At 42.7% G+C, this 20,747-nt stretch overlaps 2 protein-coding genes across 8 annotated transcripts in view; one reads left to right on the top strand and one right to left on the bottom strand.

Annotated features, from left to right (window-relative positions):
- The first annotated feature begins 246 nt into the window (after nt 1-246).
- Nucleotides 247-13,867, top strand: LOC131219565 (uncharacterized). The gene is made up of 7 exons (XM_058214780.1): nt 247-1,755; nt 8,562-8,678; nt 9,020-9,198; nt 10,058-10,151; nt 11,698-11,775; nt 12,105-12,206; nt 13,131-13,867. Exons 1-7 carry the CDS (start codon nt 1,267-1,269, stop codon nt 13,263-13,265), a joined length of 1,194 nt encoding a protein of 397 aa, XP_058070763.1. The 5' UTR covers nt 247-1,266; the 3' UTR covers nt 13,266-13,867.
- A 1,414-nt stretch (nt 13,868-15,281) lies between these two features.
- The window catches only part of LOC131219563 (protein ENHANCED DOWNY MILDEW 2-like), a 39,040-nt gene continuing 33,574 nt past the window's right edge, over nt 15,282-20,747 (bottom strand). For 4 of the 7 annotated variants that reach the window (XM_058214773.1, XM_058214777.1, XM_058214779.1 and 1 more), the window contains 5 exons: nt 19,174-19,284; nt 17,932-18,003; nt 17,715-17,833; nt 17,182-17,248; nt 15,282-16,885 (listed from right to left, as the gene is read on the bottom strand). In XM_058214773.1, the coding sequence (XP_058070756.1) occupies nt 15,419-16,885; nt 17,182-17,248; nt 17,715-17,833; nt 17,932-18,003; nt 19,174-19,284 (1,836 nt within the window). In that variant the 3' untranslated portion in view covers nt 15,282-15,418. The remainder of the gene's footprint in view (nt 16,886-17,181; nt 17,249-17,714; nt 17,834-17,931; nt 18,004-19,173; nt 19,285-20,747) is intronic. The other 3 variants (XM_058214775.1, XM_058214776.1, XM_058214778.1) reach the window with 3 other exon arrangements.

The following is a 20,747-nucleotide window of genomic DNA, read 5'->3' as shown; positions in this document are numbered from 1 at the left end:
TTTTTTAAAAAAAGAAAACTCATTTTTTAATCGAAAACCCCAGAAATGTACCACTAACAGCAAAAAGATGGGTTTTCTTGCATACCAAACACCCACCTCCCAACCTTCCATGTGTTGAAACATCTTGTCTTTTTCTCATCTGTCATCTTCTCAAGGAATTTTATTATTATTATTATTTTTTAAAATCCAGATGAAAAAATCAGTCTTTGGGCCTCTTATCCTTATTTTTTCAATATCTTTTGTACCAAAAAATTGCTTGTTTCTGAGAAACAATGCTCATGAATCCAAAATTCACTGAATTTTTTGAAAACCCATTTCAAAAAACCACATTTTTTTCACTTCCAGTTCATCAAAAGGCCTTAACATTGCTCTGTAAATGCTGGTGCATGTTACCATATCTTACTTCACAAAATCCATCTTCAAAAATATTTTTTTTTCCTCTTTCCCCTCTTTAGATTTCAAGCTCTAGTGCTTCGAAACAAAAGCCCTTTCATGGTTTCAAATATGTTGGGTCTTTGCTAACATTCTCAGCTGGTGAATTTACCACACCTTGTTTTTTCTTTTTGGTTTTTTTCTCATCACATCTCATCAGATTTGACGCTCTTATGCCTCAAAAAGAAGGCATTCGATGGTTATAAAAAGCATGTTTTTGCTAACATACTCTGTTGGTGAATTCAGCCACACCCTGCTTTAGAAAAACCATAGATTTCAAGCACTTAGGTCTCAAAAGGCCTTCCATAGCTTCAAAAGATCTTGGGTTTTTGCCTACATGCTCTATTGGTGAGTTTAACCACACCTTGCCTTAGAAAAATCATCAGATTTTAAGCTCTTTAAGTCTCAAAAAAGGCCTTTCCTGGCTTAAAAAATCTTGGGTTTTTACCTGCTTTGTTGGTGAATTTGAAAGAGTTTGTTTTCCCCTTCTCATCAGATTTCAAGCTCTCATGCCTTACAAAAACAGGCCTTTTCATGCCTTAAAAGACATGGGTTTTTGCTAACATACTCTGCTGGTGAATCTAACCACATCTTGCTCTTAAAATATCCCATTTCAAAAATCTCCTTTAAAATTTTTAAAAAATAAAAAATAAAAAATCTCTCTTGTCAGATTTCAAGCTAAAATGCGTCAACAAAATGCCATTCCATGGCTTTTCAAAGACATGGGTTTTTTCTAAGCTATCCTGCTCTTGAATCCAACCTTTTCTTCCATTGTAAAAACCCAATCAAAGTCTTCTGAATTCTCTCCCCTTTTGATCTCATACTTCTAAGGAGATGTTTGGAACCCATCCCCAAAGAGAATTCTCTCCTGAATTCCAACCCCAAAAGCCGCATTACAAAGCTGCCAATGCCACCAAGAAGGCAAGCATTTCAGTGAACTTTGAGGATCTGTATGGTTTCCCTGTCGAAGGGAACGTCGACGATGTGAACGTCCTGAATGAGGTGACGGAGAGGGTGCGGCAGCAGGGCCGGGTATGGTGGGCCCTCGAGGCCAGCAAAGGCGCCAACTGGTACCTGCAACCACAGATTTCTTCCCTATCAGAAGCCATCGCAGTGTCTTCGCTCAGGCCATCCATCGTCACCAACACAATAGCACTGAAGAGGCTTATAAGGAAGGGGATCCCACCTGTTCTGAGGCCCAAGGTGTGGCTCTCTGTTTCGGGTGCTTCGAGAAAGCGATCAACAGTGCCTGATAGCTATTACGATGATTTGATCCAGGCCGTGGAGGGGAAGGTCACGCCAGCAACACGGCAGATTGATCATGTGAGTTACTCAGTATCCTGTAAGATTGTTATAGCAATTGGAGAATTGGGTTTCGGTTCTTCCGGGTTAATGGCGTTTGACTTTTTCTTGATTCATTAGTATCATTTTCCAGTGAATCAATGCAATGAATGCTGCATTTCTTTTGAATCTATGCTGAATTTGGTTAGGTGATTCTATGTTTGGATATAAAATCGCTTTAGATTGCAATAATTAAGTGGCAACAAAGTGAAATGCCCAAAGTTGGATTATTTTCATTCATGATTCTGAAATCATCCGAAACTTAGTTGAATCTGCCGAGTCGTCTTGGTTTTGGTGGGCAACTAAATGAGTAATCCGTCCGAAACAGAACAAGTCAGGCCAGTCATATGTCCTGGGCTCCTCGTGTGTTGTATAATAATGCTAGTTAAAGCATGTTCCCATATATATTTTTTTTGAAGTGAACAATCAGCTTTGATTATTTCTGGAAGCCGAGTTCTCTATTCGTTCCAGCCGGGAACTTTGCTGTTCAGAACTTAGTTTGTAGATGTGGAGCCCATGGTTGGTCTATCCAAGCCATTAATCTGACAGCCCCCATCACCGATGGACCATTCTCAGAATATCCTCTCAATCAGTCTAAGTTTAACCTTCCTGTTGTTGGCATGCAAATACATGGTTAAAAGGAAATGCACGAAGGAACCAGATTCAATGGAGGAAAGACCAAAGATTCAATGGTTAGGATTTTCCAATTCGGAAAATTTCAGGAAATGGTACATCCATGATGGGGGTCATTAGATCAATGGCTTCGATAACCATCCATGGGCCCCACATCTACAAACTAAGTTCTGAACTTGAAATTCCCTATTTGGAATGTATAGGGCATTTGGACGCTTATTTCTGTTTTAAGTTGGACCTGTAAACAAACAATTGCAAGGATATTGGAGATGATGAATATGTAAACATTGGAATAATTCATATCAACTTTCTTGAACCTTAGTTATCACAATCAAAAGTCCATTTTATATCCAAACACAGCCTATAGCCTAAAAAATATTAGACGATTCATTTCCACCTTCTTGAATTTCAAAATTTGAAGTCTATTATATTTTCAAACGCACCCTAATTTCATGAATACAGTGATAATTTTTTAGGATGGGTTGATTGGAATTGTTGGCAATTTTGAGACGCCTTATTTATTCATGAAACACTATGTCTCACTTTCCACCTGTATTGAGAAATAACGCTCTAAATATTGTTTGAAACCGAGTCAGTGAACTAGGCCAATCGTCTTGGTTTCAGTGTGATGGAGTTAGATGCTTCTTTGATTCTTTTCCCTGGCGCAGTTAGTTGTACAGGTTTTGGTCTCCAGGCGACTTGCACTACGAAACCGCTATTTCAATCCATGTTCTTCACATCTTTGCCTCCATTGTTAGACTCTTATATTTTGTTTCCTACAAGAAGAGTTTCTTGTTGAAGTAAATATCACTTCTAAGGTATTCCATAACAGTAACGTTGGCCAGAACTGTCACTACCATTACTATAGAGGCCATTACAATTTTATTTTTTATTTTTTATTTGAAAAAAAAAAAACAGCTATGTAATAGACCGTTACGGGGCTGTTACAGCTACCAAGTCAATTTTTCCGAAACAGCCATTACGGCCATTACAACCCTGTAACGTGTAATGGTTACCACTGTTAGTATTATGTAATGGCCATCACATAGCCGTTTTGGGATACTTTGGTGATGTTCGACCATTGTTCACTCCCCAAGTGCAGGGTTGTGATGTAGTAATAAACTCGGTAAGACCGAGGTCGAATCCCAAGGGACTGATACCTGTATGTTACCTGAAACTAGGTAGAAATAGAAGTAGCCTAAGATAAAATCTAAATCAAATATAAATTGATGAATGGTGGTGAGAAATTATTGTAAAATTTAAGAGAAATCAGAGATAAGAAACTAGGGATTCAGAGGATCCACTTGTAGAGATCAGGGAGATCTTATGGCTGCATCAACATTATGAAAATTAAACTGAACTTCCTCAGATATAATTTTAAAGAGATGAAATGTATATGAATTGGAATGGATTCCATCACCAAACCATGCCCAGGGGACAAAGTCAACAAAAGAATTAAACTAATTACCAACCAATCAGATGATTATGAATGTTAGGAAGGGTACCGTCATCCGACCATGCCCATGAGACAATGGTGAACAACAGGGCTTCCTGACGTCATAAACATAAAAGGAAAGGAACATGCTCAAAGCTATCACAGACCCATTGTAATTTCAGTCACAATAGACCATTAAAAACTACAAACATTCCCTTAATAATTAAACCACAATCAAGTTCAATTCACAATTAAATAGTTAAATCAACAAATAGAGTCTCCCATCTCACTACAAGCTTCACCTCTTAGCCCTAGCTAAGAGGTTTAGCCGACCATGATTAGGCTAATGACCTTAGGAGTCATAAAAGAAAGAAAGAAAAAAAAAACAGCAAAGAAGATCAGGAAAAGGAAAAGAGAATAAGAAAAAGAGAACCGTGCTCTCCCTGTCTTCACGTTCCAGCCTCAACCGAGCTAAGATCCCCTCCCCTCCTTTCGGCTCTCTCTCTCTCTCTCTCTCTCTCTCTCTCTCTTGCTTATATAGAGGACCAGTCCCGTGGCCAGAGTCGGCAGGACCGACTCTCTTTACGCAGTGCGAAAGGATTCGCCCTCCCCTGATTTTGCGCACGAAGGCTCTAAAAAGAACTTGCGTTTGCATTGAATCTGGGACGACAGCGCAACCAGTCCGGTCAATCCGACCACCTAGGACTAGTCGAGACCCCTGATTCTGAAGCCTGGATGGTGTGGATCATCAAATGGATCGAAGAAGGTGAGCCACAAACGGCCGGAAAGTCCGGATTTCCCGGACTTTGCAGACTGCGCACCGCGAGTTGCGCTGGACGCTGTGGAATCCACATTCGTTGATTAGCAAGCAAATCCACTCCGTCTATTGGATTGGCGTCGAAAAAACAACTGGAAATGGATGGTTTTGGCTGTCTCTTGATGCAGCTCGCCTGATCTATCTCGCCGCCGTTCGTCTGATGTTTACACGATCAAAACTGATCTCACACAGTATTGTGAGATTTCTCCACCTAGGTGATGGTTACAGGGTCCTTTGGAGTCCATTGGACAGTCCAGATCGGACTGATCACTTCATATGGTGGCCCACAACATTCCACCGCGGGCTCTGTTGCGAAACAGAGCCTGCGCGTTTTAGCGCTGTGATGGTCGGCGGACCACTGCTTGATGCCAGGTGTAGAATCCACTCCGACCATTCAATTCACGTCGAAAAACCAGTAAGAATTGGTTGGCTTCATGTTGGATTCGGTGTGGCCCATGCGATCCTTGTTCCCACCGTCCATTCCTGCGTTTACATGCAATCTGCCTGTGTGTGTGTGCATGGGACCAAAAGGACAGCTAGGCGACGGTTTTGGCTAACCCTTGAAACGAATGAACGGCTTGGATCGTCCACATGGACAATGGGTGGGGCCCACAACCTGAACCAGCGTCCGCACCCCGCGGACGCTGTTTTACTTGAGATTGGATCGGTCAGCGCTCGCTGACCGATCTTGGTTGGTCCGGTGCAGCTCGCATGTGCGTGCAGTCAGTGCACGCAAAACCTCATGTGGCATCCACTGTGAAGTTCGTGTCAAATCTGCTCCGTTCATCCTTTTCCCCAGCCTTGTTAAAGCGCTAACAATGAGATTGAAGCATATCCAGATATCCGGTGAGCCCCAAATTACTAATTTATGGGCTGATCTGTCCGTTGGGCTGCTTCCACGAGGATTTCACTGCTGAATTTCGACGTGTACGGTTAATATATGGTCTTCAGGTCCTGTATAAAGTTTCGAGTCGAACGGATGGTGAGAACCTTGTGATCTTGCATTTTGGACGTCTTTCAAGCCACTTGAGCTTCAGTTTCTCGGTTTCCTCGGATTTCTGGCGTGTATATCCATCGATCTCGGTCTCCTAGGGTCTGTCCCCTGCCTTGGTGTACTCTGAGCGTTAAATTTATGCTTTTAGCACCCTGTTTCAGTCCCAGCTCCTGATTACATCCTGCAATAAGAACACAATTAAAATATGACATTAAGCATTATCATATACGTAAAATCAGGCAATAACTGGGGTCTGATATGTAATATTTGACCCTCAACAACCATGCCCTAACAAAGCGCATACGAGATTCCACAGGAGTCCTCTCACCGCCCAACACAAGTTTGGTTCCAATATCTTCTTGTTTCTTGGCACAACACAAGAGGTATTGTGCATAGGTGCTCAAAACATGTTTACCATGATCCTTACCAGCCAAATCCTATTGTATTGGGTCGGAACAAGGTTTTGATGCCAGTTTGTTGGAGAGAACTTTTGAGTGACTTGATGGAAGCTAGAGATGGGCCATAAAATATCAAAATATCGTACTTTTATTATAACTACACAAAATTTACAAGGCTTTCTAGAGTCACCACACTTTAGAGACACTACACACTAAACTCACTACACTTTAAGCAAAACATTACACTAGAATCTTGCTAGACTCTCACTAGAAGACACTTCACATCATTCTTACAACTCTTACATGTTTTGGACTTATCTTATACCCCACCCAACATCACCTATTTATAAGGAACCATCCACCGACTACAAACTCTCTAAAATTCCTTTAAATACACTGCTTTTAGTCACCGCCTAAGACTATCCATAATAGCTGACTTAGGCACCGACTTCTGGAAATGGCTTCTAATTTCTGGGGCATTCATGATAAACCCTATTGGGTTTGCGTATTCCAACTTTTTTACCCTTTTTTCAAAAACTTGCCAAGACTTAAGATGTTGTTCTTCATGGCTAGAACATAGTAGATGTCAGAGATGTAATTATGTTCTCCATTTTTGTTTGGATCATAATTTTGCCTTTGCCTTTGCCTTTTTACTAGAATTTTAAAAGAATGTCCGAAAGTGACTTCCCATGTATTGACTCTTCCAATTCAACAAATATCTCTTTCATATTGCCTGTATGATTGTCAGTGCTATGTCAAGATACCTTGGGCACTTCTTAGCTTGAAAAGAGGTTTTAAAAAAGTTGCAATATGCGAACCCAGTAGGGTTTATTGTGAATGCCCTAGAAAGTTGTTGTTTCCTAAAGTCTGTGCCTAAGTTGGGTTCTAGAAATGTTTTAGGTGATGGCTAGAGGCAGTGCATTTAAGAGGGATGTTAGAAAGTTTGTAGCTGTTAATAGTCCCTTATAAATAGGTGCATTGGGTGGTGCTTAGGATAAGCCCAAAACATATAAGAGTTATGAGAGTGAGGTGAGGTGTCTTCTAGTGAGTCTCGCAAGACTCTAGTGTAGTGTTTCTCCTAAAGTTTAGTGTGTAGTGTCTCTTAAATTATGGTGAGTGAAGAAAGCCTTATAAATGTAGTGGTGTAAAAAAGTTTGATATTTTGTGGCCCATCTCTAGCTTTCATCAAGGAATAACAATAAGCTTTCTCCAACAAATCCTAACACCTGAGAAATATGCAATAAAGCAACCAAGGGAACTGGCTTCGAAATATGGGACCTTAAAACTCTAATCTAGGAACCATTTTTCCTCTATAATACACCAGATACTTCATCACAGATAACAAATCCAACTTCAATTAAGTGTAACGCCATCCTCATTGTAGGGGGGAAGTGTCTATTTCAAAATGTTAACAAGCATGACCAAGACCATGAGTCCAAACCGTGATTTGAAGGTTGTGTATAAGGTTTCTGCAACTAAAGTTCTCACATCATATCATCCCACACCCTTGTTGTAGCTGGGTATAGCTCATAACATTGGAGAACTCAAAGGCAATTCTCTACAACATTCATTAAACCTCTAAAAGGTAGCATGCTTTTCTTCCCTTGAGCTCGCCACTAACTTAAATCTTAGAGGCTAGTTGAGTAGCAATATGATGACATTACTAGGACTGCAACTTGGGTTTGGGTCACCAAACCCGACTAACCCAACCCGAGTTCGGTTCGGGTTGTCAAGGTCCCAGAGCCAGGTTTTGTTTGGAAACATCAACCTGATTCGAAATTGGGTTGAGTTCAGGTTGAGCAAATTCTAGTCGGGTTACATCAGGTTGAGAATAATTACTTGTATTTGGGTCGGGTTGGATCATATATTGACTATAGAGGAATTCGGGTCGGGTCGGGTTGTGGTTTGGGTCCTCTTGTGGTCAACTTGGGCTCGGGTTGACCCTCAACCTGACCCAACCTGCCCGATTTGCACCCTAGACGACACTATATGTCAGTTCAATTAGACCAAGCATGCCTCTCACTATGCATTCAAACCTAGGCACATAAGCATGTATTTTCAACATGACATACATGTATTAAGGAAAAGAGGAATTCTAGGGTCCCACTCATCAACAAACATACAGTTTTCTGATACACATGATCCCATACAAGTTGAGCCAAATATTAGACGATCCAAATTGTTGATCTTTTGGGACACACCTTGGATGAGGGTTGGGACCCATATTGGAAGATCATAACCCTTTAACGCTCGGTTTCTTTTTCATTGATTATGGACAGTTGCTGTATATTGCCTCTTAACCAGCTATTTATTGGACACACATAGGAAGGTTGGGATTGTCCAATATGGATGGTTTCAGGACCATCCACAGTGAGGGCCATCAGATCAATGGTTTGAATTTAATAAAAATTGTGTTAACATTAAAAAATAAATAAATAAATAGAAAATGATACTTCCCAATGTCTTTCACTGCTCTTGACTCATTTCAATTCTTCCTTGGAATGTATGCAGGATCTGCCACGAACATTCCCTGGTCATCCTTGGCTAGACACACCTGAAGGACATGCATCTCTACGACGGGTCCTTGTTGGGTATTCTTTTCGGGATTCTGATGTCGGGTATTGTCAAGTGAGTCGGCTTTGTTTGTTGTCGGTCCAATTTAAACCTTTGGAGCTCTGATACTGAATTCGGATCTCCCCAAACATGCCAATTTGGAACATATGATGGATCCAGGCTATTCATGAAGTGAACCACACCGTGTATGTGCCATAGCCAGATCATCAGGTCTGTCCGTCATTTGTTGAGCCACATGTGGGTGTCCATATTTTCCACGCAAATAACCAGACAGGCCTAATTTAAGGCCATTGCACATTCATGGCAGGGTCCACCTGATGAATGGCCCAGATCCTTCGTGATATTTAAATTCTGATTGTTTTGATTACAGATTGAGTTCTTATGTGATGGTGCAGGGTTTAAATTACGTGGCCGCATTGTTGTTGTTGGTGATGAAAACGGAGGAAGATGCATTCTGGTTGCTTGCTGTCCTCTTGGAAAACGTGCTAGTGAACAATTGCTACACCGGAAACTTATCCGGATGCCATGTCGAGCAAAGGGTGTTCAAGGATTTGCTAGCTAAAAAGTGCCCAAGGTAATGTTCATTTTGCTTTTCTCTTTCTTGGGCTAAATCGGTATTTCTTTGAATCTTCTTCTGTGTAACAAGGAGTCAGAGATACAATGTCCTGCACTTGAGGCTTACCTCAAAATTCCTCTGTAATTCTGATTTTACCAGATAGTGGGAGGTGCTTTCTTACGGATGAAATGACCAAAATGCCCTTTTGATTTTTCTCTTTCAAAGGTGTTAAAGTCAAGAATTATGGGGGCCACATGGTATGTGTGTCGCATACAACTCGTCCAACAAATGCAACCCACCATGGTATTCAGATGAACCCGACATTTGGACAATCCAATCATAAGGTGGGCCACGCCGTGAAAAGCAATGTACACAACCCAACATATTCAAATTCATGTTTAACGCATCTGATGATTTGATCGGTCGTATTTTTGGTTTGTCTGGTCTTCATGGCAGAGTGCATATGTTGGACACGTTGGATGTCATACACATGCCATGTCAGCCACACAATTCTCAACTTTACACCACTTTTTTAAATAGAAAAAAATGATCGAGGGTATTTTGTTAATTTCTCTCTTCAAAAAGCACCTCACCATAATTTCGATTAGCAGAAGCGTTATTTGGTAAAATGACAACTCCCAAGGAATTTTCGGTAAAAACCTCGGCTCTTCTCTGACAATGGTCTACATTCAACTTTATAAGGTCCTAATATTGGTCACTGACATTGTCTGATCTAGGGATTTTGGGGGGCATTGTCCACCTACGGTGGGGCTCAACAAACCAGTTGTCTGGATTGACAGGCCATTGGGCCACAATGATCATAAAATTCCTCTCGCATTGCTTGAATTTCCTCACAGCTGAAAAAAAAATATTGCAGGATTGCCGCTCATTTGGAAGCTATGGAGTTTGATGTCTCCCTTGTAACAACAGAGTGGTTCTTGTGCCTCTTCTCTAAGAGCTTGCCTTCTGAGGTTAGAACTCCCTTTCTTCTTTAGCCAGCAGCATTTGAATGTGGGCCGAATAGTGATTGGCGGGGCTTGGGAACTTCCAAATGATGGACCCACACAAGTATAGGCCCATGCACTTTGATATGTTGATCTTCAAGCAGCAGTGGTCACATGCCTCTGAGGCTCATGGTTCATTTTTAGTAACCTGTTCTATCTTAAGGGGTCCAACTCAGTCGAGTTGGGTCAGGTAAAGAGTCAACCCAAGCCCGACCTCACCATAAGAGGATCTAACACGAATTCCAACCTGAGGTGCCCGAGACAAACCCAACTTAAATTCACCTATATTGGACCCAACCTGACCCAAATACATGTGATTATTTCCTACTTGACCCAAATTTGCTCAACCCAAACCCAACCCAATTTCAAATCCGGTTGGCATTTCCAACCGGAACCTGACCCAACCCAACTTGCGTTGGGTCAATCAGGTTTGGGTTGACCCAAACCCAACTTGCAGCCCTGGTCCTTCTAACCAGGTGCCACTGTTGCTTCAAATCACGCTTTGGAGCTGCGCTCTCACTTCCTATGTCTTTGTACTTGCTAACATTTTGAAATAGACACGTTCTTCAGTTCCCTGCTTTGCACTCGAATATGCTGCTGCTTCATTTCACACTTTCTGCATGTATAGGCTCATCATCTGCAAGAGAGGAATGCTAAGTTCAAATGCCCCTCTTCAAGCGTCAAACACAAACACACATGCTTGCCAATGCAGCACGTGTAGGGGATTCAGGATGTTGATGGCATGGACCCCACAATGAATGTTTCCTGGCCCCAAAATCCTGCTGGTTATCAGGCGTGCTGTGCAGATGAAGAGGCTCGGAAAATGAACAACCAATGGTCAATGTTCAACATGCATGGGATGGCTTCATTTTTAGGTAATGCAGGGGCATTTTCACACCGGGCTCGAGTGGGGTCGCCTGTGGGATGCAAGGGCACACTCGGGGTGGGCGAGGCCCACGAGAGAGATCTCGTGTTCGAGACTCCTCACCGGGGGTGATTAATGCATATTTCACACCGGGCTCGAGTGGGGTAGCTTGTGGAATGCGGGGATACACTCGGGGTGAGCAGCCCATGTGAGGCGGTACCCATGTGATTTGGAGCCCACAAAGGGGGTTCAGCCAAGGTCCTAACCCATGAGATGTGGGGCCTGGGCTATGAGATAAGGGGATTAATTCGTCATGCTCTAACAATTCGAGCTTTTAGAGCAAATGGTTAAGTGTCCTCCATCAAATTGGTATCAGAGCGGGAGGTCTCGTGTTCGAGACTCTTCACCGGGGGTGATTAATGCAGGGGCATTTTCACACCAGGCTCGAGTGGGGTCCCCTGTGGGATGCAAGGGCACACTCAAGGTGGGCGAGGCCCACGGGGGAGATCTTGTGTTCAAGACTCCTCACCGGGGGTGATTAATGCGCATTTCACACCGGGCTCGAGTGGATAGAAAAATTCATTCTTCATTTACATTAGTTTCTTGTTCTGATTATATTGATTCTTCCACCGTCAAACTCGTTTTCAGACAACTCTAAGGGTTTGGGACATTCTTTTCAATGAAGGGGCGAAGGTTTTATTTCATGTGGCCTTGGCAATCTTCAAGGTAACCAATTCTCCATATACCCTTCTTGCCATTTGCCTTTTTCTGTATTTAAATTTTATTCCTTGAATATTGTAGCAGAAGTTAGGACGGAGATGTACCCAAAATGAAAATGTTTGAGAGAGATCTAAAACGTTTCATCAGGTAGGCCCCACGTGGCTAGGCTGGTCTCTTCTGGTCATCAGATGGTCCATACATGCATTAGAAAATGGACTGACATACACACGCGGGCCACCTGAAGAACATGCTCGAATAACCGAATGAAAATTACTAATGAATCTTTACAAGCTCAGCAAGAGAACGGATTGTCTAAGCTCTCTTACTAAGTGCAGATGAAGGAAGAGGAGTTGCTATCTGCCCATCAGATTGGAGATGTGGTCAGCATCTTGCATGATACCTCTCATCATCTATTCGATCCTGACGAATTGCTGACAGTAAGTCAATTCCTCAAACCTACTCTTTTTACTATACAGCTGTAGCAAAACTCATTTGGCTTAGATGGCATCATTCCATGTGATCTTGCTTGGAGTGGGCCACCTAAATTGGGAATGCCAGGGTCCGGGTCAAAGACAATTTCAGAACCATTTAAAATGTCCACTGTTTGGATTGCATGGAAATGGACATTTGGCTATCGGCGCTTGGTGGGACTGTGAGGTTGGTCACCCAGATTGTGGAATATCGGTCAAAGAAAATATCCCAATCATTTAAAATATCCGCTATTTGGATTGCATGAAATGGGAGGATTCCTTGTGAAGATTTCCATCCGTGCACCGAGTGAGTTGGGGAAATGTGTTCACTATAGCCTTTTTACATGGGGATTGTAGTGGTATCTAGTATGGTCTTAAGACTCAGATGAGTCTGATGTGACTCGTATGAATCGACTCGGACTTGGTCCAACGAGATTTGGTTCAATGCCACAACTCGACTCAGGGCTGATCGAGTCAGGTCAAGTTGCCGAGTCTTCAAACCATAGTCTCTTGTAGACTATAATATTTTGACCACCCTATTATAAGTGTGCAACAAGCTCACCTATCAGGATCCGTTAATTGAAAGGCCCCACCAAGTATGGGCCACAACCTAAAACTTGCACCAATCGAGTGGTTCTAACCATCTTGATCAATGACCTCCAAACTATAAAATGTTTAAATGGCCCACATTCAACAGTTAAAACTGTCAAACTCCACTATTTAAGTTCTGATCAGGTGCAACCTTCAGGCCATGGTCCATTGAGGGTGGGGTCCAGCCGACAATTCAGTCAGGTTTTGTCAGGATAATCTGGACCAGTGTATTATTGCGACTTCTCGAGAAAGGGGGAATAAAAAGCTCAATCTAATCATTCATTGTATCACAACTTACAGGTGGCTTTCGATAAGATCGGTTCCATGACAACCAATGCCATCACCAAACAAAGGAAGAAACAGGAACCAGCGGTCATGGCAGAGCTTGATCAAAGGCTGAGACGACTCAATTGTTCAAAAATGGACAACAAATGATTCAATCTGGCGCAACCGCCCGTATGTAACTACCCCAGTTGGATATGCTGCCTGAGATTTCACTGAATCCCAACCGTTTAATCTGTGATGGATAAATTGTTGAAAGTTTTGAGCTGGACTAGCAATGTTGGAAACAAGTCCATGTCATCAATCAAACTATCTCTGTCTACATGGTACAAGCAAACAGAATCTGGACTGTTCATCTTTAGTGTCTTACTGTAGATGGGCCACACCTTAAAAATCATAGCTGCTGGGTGATCCTAGCATCTGTTAGAATTTGGCTCGTTGAACATTAACAGTTAACTGGATTGTTTTATTCTCACCCTCAATTTGTAAGAATCAAAGTTCCCTACAAGTGGTTAGGATCGTCCGAAGGGTGTGATTTTTGGGGTACATGGCGTCCCAGCAGATGGATGGTCCAGATATGTTTCCTAAATGTGATTAATTATACAGTTCATCCTGTGGATTGTAACTTGGGTTGTGATGGATCCTTATCCACTTGTTGTGATATTAGGTGTGTTAGCATTCACCCAATTGCCTTTAAATTCATTTATTTCAGTTAACAATCTATTCAATTCTTGTAGTTTGGAAACTTGAATCCATCCCATGATTTGATTATCGGCTACAGTAAGAAATTTTTCTTTTTGTTTTTTATGGTTCTTCAAGGATTAGGTGTCCCTTACTGTGGGGCCCACCTTGATGCATGTATTCTACATTTATGTCGTTGTCCATCTGTTTCGCCGGATCATTTTACGGCATGACCCCAAAAATGAAGCAGATCCAAATCTCTGGTGGACCATACCATGGGAAACAGTGGTGATTGATCATTAAAATTTTATTGTGGGCCACAAATTTTGGATCAAGTTGATATTTGTTTTTCCCCCTTTCATCCAGGTTTGTGTGACCTTATCAACAGGTTGGATGGCTAATAAACACTATGATGGGCCCTAGGAAGTTTTTAATGGTGCTGGCTAATAAAGACTATGGTGGGCCCTAGGAAGTTTTTAATGGTGCAGCGCTCAAGCACCATTGTTTCCTGTAATGTGGTCCGTCCGAGATTTTGTTTGCTTCACTTTTGGGCTAATGCCCCAAAAATGATCAGGAAAAACGGATGGACGGTGTGGATGTAGAATACATACATCAAGGTGGGCCCCACGGAAAGGGCTGCACCTAATCCGTTGTAAAAGTGACATTTGTCTCGTGAAAGGTGAAATTGTCCATTGGTGTAAAAAAGTGACTGTGAAAAGCGTGGAGACGAAGACTCATCAAATTTCAATTATTTTTTCACAGAAAAAGAAACCTGAAAATGACAACAGTTATGCTTCACTGATTTGTCCACTTGTGGGGCCCACTTTTGCAATGCGGCCGTTGGAGGGTCGCCGTTGATGGTGATGGGCTAGAATCCATAATGCATTGCACACAAAATTGCATCTGGAGCATCCAATCATAGGATGAAATCTCCATTGTGGGGGAGGGGGTCCATTTCTCACGGACCTCATCCTGTCTGTCCATTTCTCACATTTGGCAAACCTAAAACCCAAGCGGACCATGTACTTAAGGTTGTGCTGTAACTGAAATTCATGCATCTGTGAATAGAGGCACATCAACGGAGACCTATTTAACTACAATCTCTGCCACATGCAGCAATGTGATCATCAAATCCAGAGCATCCAAATATCAGGTCCCACATCAGATTGCCTAGTCCCAAAATCATGGGAAAACCAGCAATTGGGCAGTTAAAAGAATAATCTGGTCCCCGTTCAGTGGGTGGAAAAAGCCGGAAAGGCAGTGATGAGACAAGATGGTCTGGTTGGAACGCACCCTGATTTTCACTAGGGCCCACCTGAGTCCCTTGATTTTCACTGGGGCCCACTTGAGTCGCAGAACAGCTTGATTTTTATCCCTGACTACTCATCCGGGGCAGATGATTATCTGAACAGCCTGGATTTCGTATACACAACACAGTAAGCCCCCACAAAAATCAACGGTGGTGGCCATCACCCTCTCAACTTGTCCTAACCCTCAAACAAGTTATTCCTGTTAGAAATGAAAATCAGTAGTTCTATAACAAGTACAACAAAACAAGCATGTGTGGTACGAATTGCATTGTCAAAGAGGACCAGCATGTCCAGATGAATGGCTACAAACTACAGTCACTCATCAAGCCACCCAGATGACCCCTGGTGCTGGAAAGTCCGGTGGGGGCCTGGCGCGAAGCCCCGCGGGTCTGCATGGAAGCCGGACCGCGACCCGGGCGCTGTGTCAAAAATGCTGCCCATGCCAGGTGCCAGTGGCACCTCGGGCCTTAATGGGCTCCTCGACCTTGCATAGTTCGTCTCATCAAGGCGCGGGGCGTACCGCTGTGTCACGGACGAACCCATCCTCGAAGGCTCAGCTGACATACTCGAGAAACCGAATGGTAAAGGAAGTAATCCCGGCTGGCTGAGTCCGGGGTTCGAAGAAAGCGAACCCAGTTGGCCAATTCCGGGGCTTGAAGAAAGTGAACCTAGCTGACCCGGTCCTGAGCTCCGTTCCAACTGATACTGGTGGTTCCTTTGAGCCAAATCATCAGGGTAGCCTTGCTGACCGAACATGTGGATATGCCGCCGCAGGTCTGTAGTCCGTGCATACTTCTCAGCCATGCTGAGATCATCAGTATAAGGATTACGACTGAAAGTGTCAACGTTTCTATCTCTGACATACCCTGGAAGCGCTTCCTCAATACTCTGAATCCCACCACCGCTGAGACTGAGGCTACCACTGCTTGTCCATTTGTGGGGCCCACTGGCAAACTGGTCATCTCGGTTTGAGCTATACCGTCTCTCAATATCCTTCAGGTCATCATCGGGAATGCTCGGCTGCAATCCATACCCAATTCCAAAATCTGAGCCGGATCCTGGAAGGCCAAGGTCGAAATGCCGGAAGCCTTCTTCACTGCCAGCTCTTTCCAAGCGATTCTCGAACGGTTCCAATGGCTGAGCTTCCAAGATGTTTCTAGAATCAGTTCTTTTGGGCGGTGAACTGATCCTCGGAGAAGTTCGGTTTTCTGACATTCTAGCCTTCATCCTCGCGCGCTTCCCTTTACGTCCCCGCCTCTCCTTAGAATTTTCTTGGGACATTTCCCTCCCATGCCCATTTTTCTCACGGCCGCCCCCATCACCATCACCTTCATGTCTCCTCGGGCCATCTAGGCCATTGTATTTTGGGGACCGGGATGGAGAGATTTCCATATCTTCCTCGAAGGAAACAACTCCTGCTTGTTCGGGCACCACCTCTGCTTGATCGTTGAGAATTGGCATATCGTTTATGATCTTGGAGAGACCACCATAGAAATCATGGTCCTCTGCTGCCTGTTCCAAAGCTGGTGTCTCTTTGTGACTTTCTTCAATGGATGCTGCCTCCTGTTCCTTGGATATATGCCCCTGCTTGGCCTCCTGTTCCTTAGATATGTGGCCCTGCTTGGCCTCCTGTTCCTTAGATATGTGCCCCTGCTTGATGCCGATGGCCTTGTTCCGCTCGGTCCAGTCGGGGCGGCTCCAAAGATAGAGCAATGGGGGTTTCAAGTTCCATTGATCCATTTGCTTGTCATTCACATCGACAGATCCCGGCAAGTAGAAAGACTGTAAAAGAGGAGCACATGGGTATTAGCCACACCGAGGAAAGGTTGTGGAGATTTACTTCAAAGGGGTTATGTGATGCTCAATAATATGGTGGGCCCAATCATATTTCCCATATCAGATGATGACTTTGGTCCAAAAAGAAATGGACAATTGCAACCAATAGCTCAGATTTAGTGTAGGCAAATCATGCAGCTATGATCATTAGATGGGGAAGAGTTATTGGCGGAATACTTCCGCTTGATGAAATCATCAGTGAGTATAAAATGAACATGTTTAAATTGTCTACTGCATCCAACCTTGCCAGAGAGTTTTTCGCCATCCTCCCAAAGAAGATCATATGGTGATTGCTTCTTCTCATCTAGCCTGGTAAAGAAACATCCAAATGAGAGAGAGAGAGAGAGAGAGAGAGAGAGATCCCACAGTTTCAAGATCCCAGCCCAACCACAGACAACAACCTGGCCTTTCATCTGGAATCCAAGCCGTTCGCAAGATCCCAGCCCAACCACAGACAACAACCTGGCCTTTCATCTGGAATCCAAGCCGTTCGCCATGTGCCCAATCACATTTATGACATCACACAAAGATCAGGCAGGGTCCAATCACCAGTTAGGCCAGTGTACAAAAGGATGGACGAATAGAAAGTTTTGGCCAATGGCCACATCCAACATACATGTGTGGCCCACCTGATGAATGCATGATTCTCAGGTCAGGGCCAAGAAAACAATGGACCAACCTAATAGACATCTTGGATCTCCCATGTGCATAACGCATGGCCAGAACGCCTGGATCTACATGCATATAGAATAATAAAACCTTGCCAAAGGCATACCTTTCTGTTTCTTTTGGAACGATAAGAATGAGAAGCTTTGGTTTGAACTCAAGAGCCTTGTCTATGAACTTGTTTGCAAGGCCTGCTTTGACTCCGAACGGAGGGTTCAGACCCATTATCTACTCACAAAATCAGCAAGAACAGAAACATTATCACAATCCAGACATGCTGCTCACAGAATGCTTAATGCATGTTCAAGTGAGAAAAGATCCCGTACCAATTGGGACCCAGTAGGCAATTCCCTTGGGCGGACTGTCATCCAATCTCTCTTTTCAAAACTAAAATCATTCTACAGGGAAAAAAAAAAAAAAGCATCAATTAAGCATCCAATATAGCAGCTAATGGCCAGGTAGCATCAAAAGCATGCACTAATTATCTATGGTGACAAGAAACATGCATCACACCAGTCACAGAAACTGATGAAAATAACATGCAGTGCTTCAATATCAATATATTGCTGAAGTTTGGATGAATGAGGAACTATATGGTCCTCGACCCGAGGGCTACAGTAACCGGGCACTTCAAAATGGGTGCCTTGCACACATCAGAAACATGTACTTTGGGCCTGTTTGATCAGCGGGAAAAGAAAGGATAAGAAAGTTTTCCTTTGACAAGACGTTTTCAGCTGTTTGATATGCAAAGAAAACCATGGATTCCACGAAGTAATCATTAGCCTTTTTTATATTGACATTTCTCTAGCAGAAGGCATAAGGTAACTGTTGTCTAAGAAATATGAGACTACTTGTAAAACAAACAAATCCCTAAAAATGGAATCCAATTTTTATTTCTATTTTTTGAAAAGCAACTAGGATTTTATTAAAATGGAAACAAGAAACAAACAATGCCAAGCTGTCGAGATGGCGACCTGGCTACATGCCAAGAAAGAATCATTAAATAATCATTGTGATTTCCTTTCTTTCACCAGGTTTTCCCGCTTAACAAACAAGCCTTAAGTGTAAATGATATACCTGATGTCATTCCCATGCAACATGAAGTAGGGCCAAAAGTTTGGAGATTCAGACCATTGATCAGACAGGAGTCACAGGAGCACCCTAGATGTCTCCAAAAATCTCCTTGACAGCACAATGCTAACTCTTTAATCAGTGGCCTGAAAAGCTGCGACTTCCACATTCAACAGAAAAGGCCGAAAATTAAATGTCTGGGATCATCCCAGATGGGAGATCATTGGATATAGTCCATCCACTTGAAGTGCCCATCAGATAAATGGTCTGGATCATCGATCCATGGTTGCCACTTGTACAGATTTAGGGCTGATGATTTGTGACATACTCTTAAGGTCAAGCACAATATAGTTCCTCCAAAAGAAATAAACAGTCACCATGACATGCAAAGTTACCATACAGATTTTTAAAAAACCGGATAAAGATGTAAAAGAGCTCATTAAATGCTGGTGCTCTGCAATGTGAGAAACTATTACTAGAAAGGTTTAAGTGCTTACCTTTGGTTGAATAACATCAAAATTTTTGAACGAGCACTGTTTCCCAGATTCTTGAAGCTTGTCTCTCATTAAGAGACTGAAATCATTAGAACCACAGCAGAAGTCGACAATCTGGCAAAAGGGATCGGGCAGAACTCAGAAATCCTTACAGAGAAAAGATGTGTAAAAATGCTGAAACATGATAGTCAACAGGTTTCACAGAATTCAATAGATCTCCTCATCCAAATCCTTCAATTAACACTTCTATATTATATGTACTATGAGGTATGGCACATGCAAAGCATGTGGTTGGAACAGGAGAGAGAAAAAAGGAGGGAGAGAGGGAAAGGGTGTGGCTACTCTCATGTGCATGATACACAGAAAAAGAGAGAAGGGCGCCTAGAGTGGTTTCAATGGTGGACGACCCATCCCCACTTTTTCTAATTCTATGGCCTATTAGACCTTTAGACCTGCCTCGTTTCTGGGCTGATGTAGGCACAGCAGATGCATGAGTGGATGTCACTGAGTCATCCCCCACACAGCCTTTGTTGCATGGCTCCCTGAGAAGACACCGTTTGCATGGACTACGTGCAGATAGGAGGAAAGTGAGAGTGTGCTACTCACATGAAAGGATTGAAATGACAAAAATGTCCTCAAATGAAGGGCCAGAAATGCCATCTTTCCTTTTGAAATTGAAAGCTTACACCCTCCTTTGATTAATTGCAGGGGTAAAATTGGTCAAATCCTAGTCACTTTATATATAGTGGAGATGTGCATACGTAGTAGATGTGTTTGTGTATGCGTATGTTTGGGTGAAGTTCGATCTACCGCAAATCAGTGGAACCACTATTTTGGCAGAACAGAGTGGCATGTTTCCATGGGGCACTCGGGCAGTATGCAAAACCATAACCACAATGTAGGATATGATTTTTATCCTCCTTTTCCACCCAAAACAATATTGGTTACTTTCAAGTTCTACTGAAGTGGATATTAATGATATTAATAAGGTGGGAAAAGCATCCTGCTCGCCCACTTTTCTAGGCACTCTGTGGGTTTTATTTTGGAAATAAGGTTCCAGCAAGTGGGCTTTCTTTTCAGGGCATACCATTGGCTAAGGCCCATTCATTAGTGACAAAATTAAGTGGGAGAAATCATAGTCAAGATCACATTTTGTAATTAATTTTATCCAGTATGCAAGTCTAGGGGTATAGAGGGGTGACTATACAATTTTAAAAAAAAAATTAAAAAAAAAAAATCCAGTATGCAAGTCTAGGAGAATATACAATTTCAACAAAAAGATATACACAATATTATTCTTTTTATGGAATATTGGACGTGAGAAGCAATCGTCTCTCTTTTAATTTATTCAAATCAACATGGTACTTTTTCCTTATCAATAGCAAAGAGTTTTATTAAGAGCACCAAGGGAGGAACAAGCCAACACAATTCACGAAGACAATGGAAACACGACCACAAATAGCTATAACAAGTCTATGATGATGATGAATTGAATTGCAACTTGATTGTGATTTTGTGCACTGTTAAATGACAAGCACTCTAAGAGCATAGAGAAATAAGGAACCATACACTCAAAG

Source organism: Magnolia sinica, chromosome 11 (assembly GCF_029962835.1).
Source record: "Magnolia sinica isolate HGM2019 chromosome 11, MsV1, whole genome shotgun sequence".
NCBI classification, from domain to species: domain Eukaryota; kingdom Viridiplantae; phylum Streptophyta; class Magnoliopsida; order Magnoliales; family Magnoliaceae; genus Magnolia; species Magnolia sinica.
Note: the sequence above shows the minus strand (reverse complement) of the source record. Positions and strands in the feature narration are given on the sequence as shown.